General features: G+C 52.8%; 1 protein-coding gene across 1 annotated transcript in view; it reads right to left on the bottom strand.

Annotated features, from left to right (window-relative positions):
- The window catches only part of PGBD5 (piggyBac transposable element derived 5), a 96,927-nt gene extending 84,993 nt beyond the window's left edge, over positions 1–11,934 (bottom strand). The window contains exon 1 of the mRNA XM_032841094.1: positions 11,571–11,934. Coding sequence (XP_032696985.1) covers positions 11,571–11,889 — 319 coding nt within the window. The 5' untranslated portion in view covers positions 11,890–11,934. The remainder of the gene's footprint in view (positions 1–11,570) is intronic.
- Between the last annotated feature and the right edge of the window lie 2,100 nt (positions 11,935–14,034).

Below are 14,034 nucleotides of genomic sequence, written 5' to 3'. Positions count from 1 at the left end.
ACAGGGAAGAAGGTAAAAGGAGGATTGCAGTTAAAAACTGTGCATGATACAAACACGTGCAAATAAGACCGGATATTTTCCCATGTATAGTTTTTAAAACCCTGCGCACAGTACTAGAACTACCAACTCTTGCTTTCAGCTCTGCAGCCCTCGCGTGCTTTCCCAGTTCCAGGATGCAGGGGAAGATCCTCCGTTGGTGACATCCTATGTCACTGTACTCCTTAACGGACAGGTGAATCAGCAAAGGGGCTGCAGGTCGGAACTCAGGCATCGCCACGCCCACACCAGCTCCCTGCTCTCCCAGCTCCCACTCTGTCTCTGAAGCGGCGGGCACTTGGAGCTGTTAAGAAGCAGGGATCTGAGCAGTTCTCTGGTTTCCCCTGGAGCCATCTGCATCCATCATCTTTCCCACAGCTCTCTCCGAGTGTTGGTGCTGGCTCCCCCCGAGTGTTCCCTCAGCTCCGAGCACACCCTTCTTATGAGAGCACCTAGTACTCCATGTCACAGTGCTCTGTCGATCACCCGCGTCCACTGATCGACTCTGTGCTGGCTGAGGGCTGGAGCCCCCTCCTGCTAACTTCTCAAGTCCGTTTCTAGTGCAGCAGCACCCAGCGCATGAGCACCCTGTCAGTATCTGCCAAATGAATGAAATGTACTCAAAACACAGTATGAAGTCTGCGCTCTGAAACTCCTTTTTGGAGCCGTTTGCTTTCGTTTTCCCGGGCAATTTAAAATCTCCAGCCTTGCTGCCAGTAACCTGAAGGGGTGAAGGAATGCCGGCATGCCCCATGGGACACGTCACTCTGGTTGGTCCTTTGGCAGCAGGGACGTTGATACCGCTCTTCCACACCCAGCAAGATGGTGGAAGGGGTACGTGGCTGAGTGCCTCCTGTGTCTGACCCTGTGTGACGCCACCTGGTGCCTGCAGCTGCCCTCTGGACGGTGTTGCTTTAGCAGCAGAGCCGGGAGGGCACCGAGCATGTGTCTGTCTCCAAAGTCCTGGGCACCACATCACAATGCCTTCCTGAGAAGCAGAATCAAGGACAGTTGCTGATCTTCATTCCTTCCCACCAAAGGTATCTCATACACCATCTTTGGAAGTTGGGGCCAGGGGGCGCCTGGGTGGCTCAGTCGGTTAAGTGTCTGCCTTCAGCTCAGGTCATGATCCCAGGGTCCCGGGATGGAGTCCCACACATCGGCCTCCCTGCTCAGCAGAACCTGCTTCTCCTTCTCCCTCTGCCATTCCCCCCACTTGTGCTTTCTGGCTCTCTGTGTGTCAAATAAATGAATAAAATCTTTTTAAAAAGTTTGGGTCATACTCTTCAGCCATTCTAGTTTCCCTGGGGTAATTTGCCACCTCCCTGAATTTACCTGCATCTTTCCCAAAAGCTACTTCTTATCTTCCAGCCTTCTTGACCATAATGAGTCTATAAATTTTCAATAGACAGTGTGAACTTACACTTGCTAATAGTTGCATAACATGCACCTCTTTCGATCTCAAGGAAAAGCTTCACACCGCAATGGTCTCTAATCTCCAATTAGGTTCTGTTCCAGGATCCCACTGGAATTCTGCGCACATGTCCCCTAAGATGCCATAAATTGTGGTCCAGTTTCCCAGCCAGCCAAGGAAAGCACATGGGAAATCTTGCTGAAGTATTAGTAAGAGCCAATGAAAGGGAACATATTTACCTGCCTCGAATGCTGGGACCTAAGAAAAGCAAGTTTCATTACAGACAAATCAGGAAGGAGGTGCAGATTGCTTTATATGTCACTCTGGAGTGGAGGTCTGCTCACTCACAGAAGCTCAGAATCTTCACATAGGACAATGCCTCACCCCGAGTCAGGTGGGGGTTCTCAGGAAACCTTTAATTGAAGATATTATGGATTCTCCAACTTCCCAAAATGCAGGAGGAACATCTACAAGCAAGACTCTCACCACTGTTAGACAATTACACTTATTTACATTTTTTCCTCCCAGAAAAATCATCCTTTTTCCCAATCCCTGATCTTCTTTTTGTAACAGTTTCCTAAAGAAGGAAACAGGTGTCCTCCCATTCTAGTTCCATCCAAAATAATAAAAATAAAAATCTTTAAAATTAAAAAAATTGTGATTTTTTTGAGAGAGAGCACGTAAGCAGAGGGACAAGCAGACTCTCCCACTGAGCAGGGAGCCCGATTCGGGGCTCGATCCCAGGACCCTGAGACCATGACCTGAACCAAAGGCAGATGCTTAACCAACTGAAGCACCCAGGAAGCCCCAAAATAATTCAATTTTTAATCATTTTTGCCATAAACACTTTTGGGTGGCTTTGAAACATGAGAATCTCATTGACATATCAGTGTCCTCTTCACCACCTCAGAAAGGACTGGGCGCCTCTCAGAGACCTCTCTCCACTCCTGACCCAGGTCCCAGCCAAAGGTCCTTCACATTAGAGCATGAGGAACTGAGGGGCTGCTGGGAAGCGGGGTGGAGTGTGGAAGCACCCTGGGGTGGGGGTGGGGGGCTCTGGGGCCCTCCCACTCCCAACTTCAAAGACAGCACCTGCTTTCCCCTGCCTCATATACGTACCCTGGGTTTGCCCTCTTTAAGGTTCCTGGTTGCTGAAAAGTTCTGAAAATCTCCAAGTAGCACAAAAGCCGTCATGTGCATTTTGGCCACACGGGACAGAGGGAGTTTAAAGGAAGAAAGATAAAGGTCCCTGGAATGAGCCAGCAGCTCTGGGCTTCCCCGCACATCTTTCCTGACCCTCAGAACCCTGGGAAGGAGCCCCTTGGTGCAAAGTCGCAGGGTGAGCCCACGCACAGCCCAGGCCTCCTGCCCCAGGTCCTCTCCAGCCATAAACTGACCCCCTAGCCCCTTCCAAACCGTCTACAGCCTCAAACCACCGACGTGCGGTTCAGCACCCATCGCCAGAGCACCGGACGCACGTGGCTTTCTGGCACCCTTCCCTGGCCGCTCCCAAAGTTACCGTGGGAACGTCCCTTCGAGGAGACAGGAAATCGATTTGTATTCTCTGGGTTGTCTTCCCTCGTCGCCCCTCAGGAGTCCCCATGCAGCAACGCGGCGTGGGCCCTACTGCTCTGCATCACTTCCCCCCAGGAATCCGCTTTTCTTCAGCGTCTGTGTCGGCAAACCCGACTCCTCTAACAGCCCCCACCAAACGTACCATGAACCAAACGGGGAAGGAGTTCATTTCTGGCCGACAAGCATTTAGTCCCCGACAGCTGTGGCTGATGCGGGAGCAGCTTTTCTCCAAACGGTGATTTCGATACGAGGTCCTTTTGCCTGCCCCCCCAACATCCCTTATGTGTGGCTCCGAGGGGCCTCCACGCGGCTAGGCCTGAGAGTGGAGCCCACCCTTGGGCTCATTTTCCACTGCCCTGAATCCAGGCAGCGGCCCCGTCTCACTACAAAGGGTGCTGAGAAACGAGGTGCCGCCACCAGGAAGAGAGGCAGCAGGTCAAACAGATCTGGAGAATGACACTGGCCTTCGAGGGCCCCTCACAAGGGACATACCATTTTAGCAGATCTGACCAGATATACTGTGTTCCACATTCACGCTCTAAGGATGGGGTTTCCTCGACCCCTAATCAAGGGAACTATTTTACCCGAGACCACTTGACCAATCAGTGACTCAGTTTCCTTATACTAAAAGTGGGGATAATAATACCTCACAAGATTGTTTTGAGGAGCACACACGTTACAAAGTGTTTAGGGGCGCCTGGGTGGCTCAGTGGGTAAGCAAGCATCTGACTTCAGCTCAGGTCACGATCTCAGGGTCCTGAGATAGGGCCCTGTGTCAGGTTCCTTGCTCAGCGAGGAGTCTGCATGTCCCTCTCCTTCCCTCTTCACCTCCTGTCCTCTCTCTCTCAAATATATAAATAAAATCTTTAAAAAAAAATGAAGATCTTAGAACACTATCTGCACACAGTACAGGACACACAAGCACTTGTTAAACAGATAAAAGGGTACAAGAGGCTGGCTTCCCTTCAAATTTCTAATAGGCTCCTGTCTGGGGGTCTCTAGCTCTTAGGAAGTGGGCAGGCCACAGAAGCCCAAGGTTGCAGAGTTCCTCCGAGGCCAAGTTCAGTTTTCTATGCAGGACAGAAAACCTGTAAAATACATCCCAGACTTGCTTTGCTGCTTTCCTAGTAGGGAATCCATTCCCTCAAGAGCGGTCCAACCTCTCTTCCACTATTTGGGATGTAGAAAACGTTTAGCTCCTTGTAGACATTTCTCCATTGGTGCTGATTCCATCCTCATTTTTAACAATCTAGCTGGGTGTTCATCTGGTCTTCTGTTCGTTCCTTTATTCAACAAACATTGAGGACTCACCGTGTCCTAACTGTGACCAAGACATCCAGCATCTCATCCCACAAGGGAAACGTATTAGCCTATGTGGCAGCGAAGAGGGACGGGGTAAGGCAGTGACATCTGAACCAAAACCAAACTAACAAGCAGAGCCTGCCATGAAGAACGTTCCAGGTACGGGCCCCACAGGCATGAAGACTGAGATGAACAGATTTTGTGCAGATGGCAGGACAGGGGACTACAGGGGACACGGGAAAGGAAGGCTGCGGAGCAGCTGTGGGCATTGGAGGCCTTGCAAAGGACTCTGGAATTCCCTTTGGCTTCAGCCAGAAGCCATGTGAAGGTTTAAGCGGGGAATCAGCAGATTAGCTTATGTTTGTAAAAGATCGCTCCTCTTCCACAGAAGAAATGGGAACGGGGTGGGGGTGTTCACCAGACTAGAAGCTGGAAATCGAAGCAGATGAAGTTTCCAATATCCTGGCCAAGGAGTGAGTCTGTCGCAGTGAGAGTGTAAAGATTTGCAGTTCTAAACTTTTTAGTAAAGTGGCTTATTAAGCAGACAGCTAACCATGGCCCGGGGTTCCTACTTTTGTAATAAGTTTTTTCTGAAACTCACAAAGGGGAGAGGGGCTCTCTGCACCACGTGCCAGTCGGGGCGGAACATCATCGTCACATCACAGGGTGTTTTCAGAGCCTGTTATCCTTTTAGTACGACATCCCTCCCACCCCAGGACAGTACCATGCTTCCTCCCACCAACGCGAGTTGAGTTGTTCCCTTTCCCTCTTCCTTCTTTCGAGGGCAGACCTCAGGGCTTCTCCACTGATTCCATCCTCTCCAAGTTCGTATATCTCACCGAGCCAACCACATTCCCCTCCCCGTGGGGGCCAGGAAATGCCAGAAACATCTGTATCTGAGCCTGAACGTAGGAGCTCAGATCTCATCTACAGTTACTTGCGCTGTGGTAACGATGCCATCATGTCACGTTCCAGGACATTTTCGTCAAAAAGGCCTCAGGTTGGGATGCTCAGGGTAGGAAAAGGGTGGGCCCGCCCCTGGGCCGAGTGGCATACCTTCTCTCTCCTCCTGGCCTTTGCCTGAGTTGGAGATGCCCTGTTCCTTCCTCTTCAGCTGAGTAATCTTTATTTGTGCTTCAAGAAGCCGCTCAGGGGGCCACCTCCATCAGAGAGGCCACCTCCATCAGAGGGGCCACCTCCTCCCCAACCCCGCTGGACCAGGTGGACCCCCCTGGAATCCCATATAAATCCCTGTTAACGTTGATCCCACTGCTTCCCAGAGGCTCTTTCTCCTTGTCTTTACTTTGTCTCTCCTGCTGGACCCCAGGAGACAGGGCTCATTCATCGTTTTATCCCAGCAGGGTTCAATATGTTGCTGAATTAACACATGGCATGTCCCGCACATCACTGGCGGCTGGATGAACTGGAACGCAGTGTGGCAGCATGTACTGAAGCAGGGGTTCTCAGAGCACCAGGGGGCTCGGTCGGTGAAGCGTCTGCCTTCGGCTAGGGTCATGATCCTGGAGGCCTGGGATCCAGCCCTGCGCCGGGCTCCCTACTCAACAGGGAGTTGGCTTCTCCCTCTCCCTCTGCCCCTCCCCTCCCTCTCAAATAAATAAATAAAATCTTTTCAAAAAATAAATTTAAAATAAATTTTTAAAAAAATTAAGCAGTGGTTCTCAGCTGCAGGTGATTTGGCTCCCCAGAGGACCTATGGCAACGCCTGGAGAAACGTTTGGTTGTTGTAATTGGAGGAAAGGGCGCCACTGGGCATTCGGTGGGGAGAGGCCGAATGGAGGCGGCCAACATCTGGCCATGCACAAGATAGGCCTCCTCAGCAAAACATCAGCCCAGCCCATGAGGTCAACAGGGCGGAGCGGGAGACCCGCATCTAATCTAGGACCTGGCAAACCTTTGCCTAGGTTTACGTGCTCAAGGGAAATGTATCTGTCCGCCAAAAACACGAGAATGTCTGAAGCAGCTTATCCACAGAAGCCCCAAACTGGACGCCACGTAAAAGACCATTAACGGGAGAGCGGATAACCGACTACAGTACTTACATGACCAAGACTACACACGATATGAAATTTAAGACACCACATACGCAACAACAAGAAGGAATCCACAGATATCCTGAGGAACCAAACCACCAGAGCAGGGTAACAGGCAAACTTTATCACTGGTGATGGAACAGGAGCGGGGAGCAGGGAGTGACTGCTGGGAAGGAGCAGGAGGGAACCTCTGGGGTGCTCGGAACGTTCCTGATCCTCATTTGGGTAGTAGTTACATACAGTGCGCCACGTGCTAGGACTCACACGCTGTGTGTGTGTATTACACCTCAGCAAGCTTTACCAAAGGCAACGGTCCTCTAAGAGCCCCAACGGGCAGGAATCACGCACTGAGCGGGTCCTCTGAGCATGACTTTCTATTCTAAGGCTTTCCGGTGCACGGCTGGCAGGAGCGTCGTAGGTATGTTTCTGGAGACCTATTTCACCACAGACACCAAAAACCTTACAGTGGGTCCTCGATTCAATTCTGCTTCGGTCATTCTCTGCTAAGGACTGTGCTACAGATGTGCACACAGACTTAGGCTTCAAGAATATTTATCACAGCAGAACAAATACAAGGGGGAGGCGGCAACAACGCCAACCCAGAGGGAACTGTGTGATACCGCAGACTCATTAAAATTGACATTTAAAAATGTAAATGGAAAACGACTACATTATATTAATTACAATTAAAGAGCAGGTCACCCAACAAGGTGTCACCTAAGATATATGAAGGATATACTCAATATGATCAACTATGATTAGCTAAGGTCATGAGGGGTTATGGGATTTCTTAAAATTTTATCATTTTTTCCCTAAAATGTACATATAGTACTTATTAATAAGAAAAAAATACACAATCACACTTCTTAAGAATGAAGGTGAGTTTCTGACTCTAAAACTGAGTACCAGACCCCGCACAACCCCCAGATTCCCCATGGATTCAGAGCCCCACTGCCTGCAGAAGCGCTCTATCGACGCTCATCACAGTGGCTGAGACAGATTAAATAAAGAGATAACATTCCAGATTTTCTGTCTCTTATCCGACTGTGCGGATTGGTTACACAAATCCATACACGCATTAGACCTCACTGAACTGTATGTGCCCCAAGAAAAAGTTACAAGCAATTCCCTATAAAAATACAAAAGTATTTCTGACGGCAAAAGTTTTTAGATGCTGTAAAGAAAAAAAAAAAAAAAGGCACGACTTTCCCTGATTAATCAAGTCTCCCTCGTGAGAAGGCTACCACTTCCCCAGGTAATCTCATCGCCCCAGACGTAACCGTGTTTCTCTGTCAAGTGGAGGTGATCGCGGCTCTCTCAGAGTACTCGCAAAGGTTCAGCGTGGTTATGAAACGGAACGCTATGAATGGGGACCACTGGTTGTGGTCACTGTCACACCCACTGCCTGAACACCACTTCCCTCCAGGAAGCTCCCTTCTCTGAATTCTGTGTGGTAGGGGCACGTGGCTGACTCTTAGGGAGCACTGCATAAGATGTACCCTGTCGCTCGCCCAGACGCCTGGCTCCTCCCAGAGCCACCGAATGCCATACAGAGCTAAAGGTGGGAGCAGAGGCTCACCGTGGACACCAATGACGAGGGCCCAGATACCTCAGCTCACAAACCCATTACGAGAGTATCCATTTAACTCTAGCTTTAAGATGTTTATCCTCTTACTTGTCAGTCAAAAAAGACTTTAAGCCGAGTAAACCCACAACAAACCCTAAGATAAAACATTTAACCATGTTCATTTCCAAAGCCCTGTGGTCATCTTCAGCTTCTCAAGGTCACACCTCCCTGCTGAATGATTACCGAGGGTTGCTGACACGGTATGTGGAGAAAACACTCTTAGGATGTCCAGCCTCTAAGAGAAAAAGCAAACAGCTCAGAATCCAGCCAGCCACGGCAAAGGAACCACCGACAAAGCCGAACACACAGGAGCCCCTGAGCACTGGGAATCTGCCTGTTCCTTTACCTCCTCGGAGGGAACGAATCACAAGACTGCTCGGAATAAGAAATGAAAAGGGCAGAAGCCCGGAAAGCAGCCGGGCCTGAATTTTGTGCTGCTTCCAAGCAGTGAGCCCGCCTGCTGTGTCGGTTATTTGCACAGTGGGCAGGCGAGAATGACAGCTTGAGGGGGTTATTTTAGAGGGAGAGCTGTAAGTCTGATCAGGAGAAGGTTCTGGACCCTGGGCTCGCAGCAAGCATCTCCAGCTTCCAGGCTGACCCTCCCTTCGCACAGGGGTTAAGAGGCAGCCCGGCAAGTATGGTCTTTGTATTTAAATCATCTCAAGGGGGCCCATATCTGCAGGCACAACCAGAACCCAGGGAGGAGAGGGAAGGGGGAGAGGGAGAGGATACCTCCACTCATACCTGCTGGCTGCGCTTCTGGAGCGCCTGATCCAGGAAGGTACATGCATGGACAGAACAGAAGGAAGAGTCTGGGAAGACTAGAAGAGCTGCTAGCGGACGAGTCTCAACCTGAACCACAGAAACACCTCTGCCTCCCTGTCCTCCTCCCCTCGGCTGGGCACCAGGTGCCTCCCTACTGTGTGCACTCCAGATGCAGATCCAAGCTCGGTGGTGCCCAGTGCCGATGCCTCTCTCAGGCACAGGGACTCTAGGGCATCAGAGGGGCTCCCAGACAGCACCTGTAATCTCTAATTTAAAAACAAAACCAAAAACCCCAACCAACCCAAGCCAGCACGAGCAATACATATTTATGTATAAGACTCCGATGCACACATACACGTTCACTTATCTACACACACACACACACACACACACACACGCTTTTACAGCAGAAGGCAGGCAGGAAACCTGTTCCCTAAGTCCTTTGCTTTCCTCATCTGCTTCTAGCAGCAACAGCCATTTCTGCTACGGATTTTCTTTTACGAGGGTTGATCACAGATCCAAATGCCACCGTCCTGCTTGCCCCCCTTTCCTACCCCACCGGCCCGCTGAGGTCTGTCAACGAACCAGGGAACAAAGATGGAAGACAGGCCCAAGAGTCCTTCCTTGAAAGTGGGGTTAGATTTGACACTTTAATAAACCTCAGAGCCTGAGCCTCTCTGCTCTCAGAGTGGCCAGGGTGCAGCTCTCACTCTTAACAAACCCGTCCATCTCTCTCCCCCCACCACTGGGCACAAGGGTTTTCTCTGCCCAGCATTTATTTCCAGGCCCCATAAATCATATCCCATTGTTCCAGGCCGTCTGAACTCATGCTTAATAAACCATCCACCTCACCCTTCTGCCACCACCCCGAATTTCCCACAAGGAAAGACTGTTTCAAGAAGAAAAGGAAATTCTTCATTAGGGCTGGATTTTAAAAGCAAGCTTCCACACAAAACCGGAAGACAAAATTGGGTATAAATACCATCCAATAACCACTAATGTCTTTGGTTAAAGTGCCTGCCTGCCTGTGATTCTCAGGTCCAGGTGTGAGCTCAGTGCACATCCGAAGGAAGCAGAATTTGAACCTGATGCTAAATGACGAATGATCCTGAACTTCATGACCATTTAAGTGCCGCAGTGGCTAGATTAAATTGCTTTGATGCAGAATTTCTCCCAAGTATAGGTTACTGAGAAACATAATATTGCTTGAAAATGTATTTACGTGTGTTCATCCTTTTCATACCAACACTCATGGCTCTTAGTCATAACCAGGCTTAAGCTAGCACGATTTCCCTATTTTCCCCGGAGAGGGAGGGAAACAAGAGGACATGTATCTCATGTTCCAAGATCAAACACTGGATCACAGCACCCACAGCATCGAGTATGCCAAACCTGAGCTCTGGGTACGTACAATCATTAAAGAGCTAATTGAATGGAAAACAGCCGTCTGGGGCTGGAAACCCTTATGACATTCTGGGGAATGTACGGGGTTTAAAAGGATTATGCAGGGTGACGTGACTTTGAAAATTCCCAAACTCAGAACCGAAGCCTAAATGAGAATATATTAAATTCACCCATTCCAAAACACGGCACAGTTGACTTGGACCCTATGAGCCCAGCTGTAGCTCAGGGTGTCCACACTGCAGCCTGTCCGTGGGAGGTCTGCAGACCACTCCCTGCTCAGAGAGTCCAGCCAACCCAATCAGCCTACCAGCAGGCTGCGGCACAAGGTCCAGATCCAAGCCCAGGCACCAGCCAGGGTTCCCTTGGGTCTGCCTTCCTATGGTTGAACAATAATCAGGAAGTGCCACAGAGAGAGCCGCATCGGGCCCAGTACGGCCACTCCCTGGTCCTCGACAACACTGGTTGCACACTTCCACACACGAAAATGCCGTACAGAAACAAGGGCCTGCCGCAGTAGGCTGCTGAGCAAGGAACAGAAAGCATCAGGGGACAGGTGGGAACTGCTGGCTGGTCTCCACCTCTCCCAGAGGGCAGAGGGCAGAGGCCGCAGAGCTTCTGCAGACTAAGCAGAGACGTTTCAGAACTACCTTCCCAAAAAGAAGGCAGTAAAGGAGGACTTCAAGTAGCCACAACTGCCAGCAGGCCAGCGACCTCCAGATATCAGGGGCTTGACCATGACCGTGTGGGTAAGCAGAACACACAAGTGCCTTCCGGAGCGAGAGCAGACACCTTAACGCTGCTAAACTTGTCCTCTCACTCTTCTCTGCTCTGAGCAAGTGATCCTGAAAGGCATGGACAAAGTTGTCAGATTCACTGGAGAAAGCACGAGCCAGGGAAGACGTCCCGGCTCACACCGGGCCTCCCTCCAACGGTTAGCTGCCCCACTCCTGGCACCTGGGTAAGGCTGCTCTGGGGCCATCCACACAAAACGATTTACGCACCCACCCGCAACACACACACACACACTCACACACAAGCTGCATCAGGCTTTACTAACCTAACGCAAACGCACCCCTAACGAGCAACCCTACAGGTGTGACTGGGCTGGACACTCCCAGCAAGTGAGGGAAGGCCCCCTTCTGGGTCCTTGCAAGCGTCAGGGTGCCGGCCCGGGCCTCCGCCTCATCCTCTCTATCCGCGAGGAAGTCGGAGCGGCCCCCACCAACCACCACCACGCAACCAGATTGATTCTCGCACTTCAAATCCCCGCTGCCGCGGCCCCATCTGTGTGCTGACACGAACAGCCGCCCTCGGCCAGCCGGCCCACCGAGCGTCTGGAGTTCTCCCCGCCCGGCGCTCAGGCCTCCCCCGGCCGCCCCCGCGGGCCGCGCCTTACCGCCGGTGTCCTCGAAGCGCGGGGGCGGGCGGTCCCGCAGCGTGGCACTCCAACCCGCGCTGGCCTCGTCCTCGTCGGACTCCTGCGCGTCGGGGGCGCCGGGCGGCGGCGGGGGGCCAGGGCGCTCGTGTTCGTCGTCCGAGGAGGCGGCCGAGGAGGAGCGCGAGGCGGCAGACGTGCTGTAGAAGGGGTTCCCGCCGCTGTCCGGGCCGGACTCGCCGAACACGTCGTCCGAGATGTGCAGGCTCTCGTAGCGCGCGCGGGCCGCCTCGAGCAGCGCCGGCGCCCTCCTCCGCGCGCCCCCGCCGCCCTCGGCCATGGCCCCGGCCGCCGCCCGCGCGCCCGCCCCCCACAGCGCCTCCCAGCCGCACGCGCCGGGCCCCGGGCCCGAGCCGCGGCCCGCCGCCCCCCACCAGCGCAGCCCGCAGCACAGCGCCCGCCGCCCCGCGCCCGGCCGGCCCGCCGTCTTGGCCGCCTCGGGCCCAACGCCCGGGGAAGCGCCCTCGGAGCTCGGGCGCCGCAGGCTGCGGGCCTCGGCGGGACGCAGGGCGCGCGGGCGGGAGGCAGGGGCTGCGGCCGGGCCCAGGCGCCGCCGCTACCGCCGCCGCTACCGTGGCCGCTACCGTCGCCGCTACCACCGCCGCTGCGTCTCCTCGGCGCCCGCCGCGTCCCCGCGCGCCCTCCCGCGCCACCCCGCGCTCCCCGGCCGACCTTCCCGGGCGCGAGCCGCCAGAGGCGGACCCCGCCTCCTCGCACCTCCCGCCCGCCGGCCAATGGGGAGCAGGCCGGGGCGGGGCCGGCGCGGGGCACGCCCCACCTCCCTCGCCCGGGCTGGGCGAGGAGAGCAGCGGCGGCTGCGGCGGCAAAGGGGAGGGCGGCCGGTGGCTTCCTCGCCTGCGGGGACGTGCGGCCCGGGTCGGCCCCCCGCAGGCCCCGCGCGGCCCCGCAGGGGGAAGGGAGGAACCGAGTGGGTGTCGGGGGTTCGGGGGTTGGGGGGGACGCAGCCGGTTCTTCCCGCCGCCCGAGCCGGCTCACGGAGCGCGAAGCCCGCGCTCTCCGTGCGCTTCCGCGGTCGGCGCCCGGCGGCGGCGGGGAGCTGTCCGCCCCGGTGGTTCTGAACCAGGCGCTGCGGAAACTCCAGGTAGGCGCCGGGCCCGAGGGTCACGATTCCCGCGGCTGCCGCGGCTGCTGCTGCTCCGTGCTCCACAGCCGGCTGTGCTGCGAGCTCTGCAAGCACGAGGGCCATCTGGCTTCCGGGAGCCTTGCTCTAATAAGGAGCCCGCCTCGCCGGTCCATTCCTGGGGTCAGTCAGGTGGTAACTCAGTCTCGCTTCAATACTCCTGTAATTTGAGGGGGGGCAACATCCGGTCTTAGTCATTCCTCCCGTCTTTGACCTTTGACATCTTTTAAACTCAAAATATTCATTACCTTCCAAATATTAATTACTCGAACACCACTATTGCAACATCTTCACCCATACGTTTGACACCCTTGTCTGTTAAAATATAGCACAATCACCCAGGCTTCAGTGTTCTGATAAACAATAGATCAGAAAGGTTTCATCCATCCCTCTGCCTTGGCCAGGAGTGCGTGGCATTCATTCCGTTGATGACGATACACATGATCAGGCTGTTTCTTGCTCCTCTCTCCCTCCCACAATAATGCAATAAGTCACAATGAAGGTAATTGGGCCATAAAGTCACTTGCACTCTGAAATAAAATAAATCCACAGAGATGTGAAGGGCTTGCAAATCCTACTGGTTATTAACTAAATAAGGATTACACGAAAGGGAAAGGCATATTGCTATTTCTAAGCATGCATAAAGGATGAAGATGTTGGGACCACCAGCTACGGTCAGTTCTAACAGCAGGTGAGCAGCTTCTGCTCTCGCCCACCCCTCGCAAGCCCCTGTTTCCTCCTCGCAAGCCCCTGTTTCCTCCTCCCAAACCAGAGTCTCTGTACCAGCATGAATTCCTGATCATCACTGAAAGATGATATATAAAAAGGAAGGGATTCACATGACATTGCTTTCTATATGAATTGGCTGATACACGTGAAATTGTTTGCAAAGCATTTCAACTCCGTTGGAAGAATTGTGTCACAGAAAAGAACTGGTTTCCCGCACATCTCTATACTGTGTTAACCAGGGAAAGATTCTGAAGAGAGTTCATACAGGTAATCAGACTTAAAAAGGTCAATGACACATAGATTGAAGATGAAAAGTAAGACTCCATAGCTCAAGTTCAAATTCTGCAATTAGGAATTCTGTAATACTCCTGTAAAATTTAATGATATATATTTTAAAAAAAAATAATTGAAAGGGATCAAAACACTGAAATACAGAGGCAAGAATTCCTTCTCTTCTCCAGGCAGCCAATGAAAAAGTCAGCAGCTAAAGTGAGTATGTATTTTAAAAACAATGGCTTACTTTGCTACCCAGAGGAAGCACAAAGTAGAGCCGTA

The sequence above is a fragment of the Lontra canadensis genome, unplaced genomic scaffold, assembly GCF_010015895.1.
Source record: "Lontra canadensis isolate GAN:19392208 unplaced genomic scaffold, GSC_riverotter_1.0 scaffold120, whole genome shotgun sequence".
NCBI lineage: Eukaryota > Metazoa > Chordata > Mammalia > Carnivora > Mustelidae > Lontra > Lontra canadensis.
The sequence above is the reverse complement of the archived record's forward strand: the minus strand, read 5'-3'. Positions and strand labels throughout refer to the sequence as shown.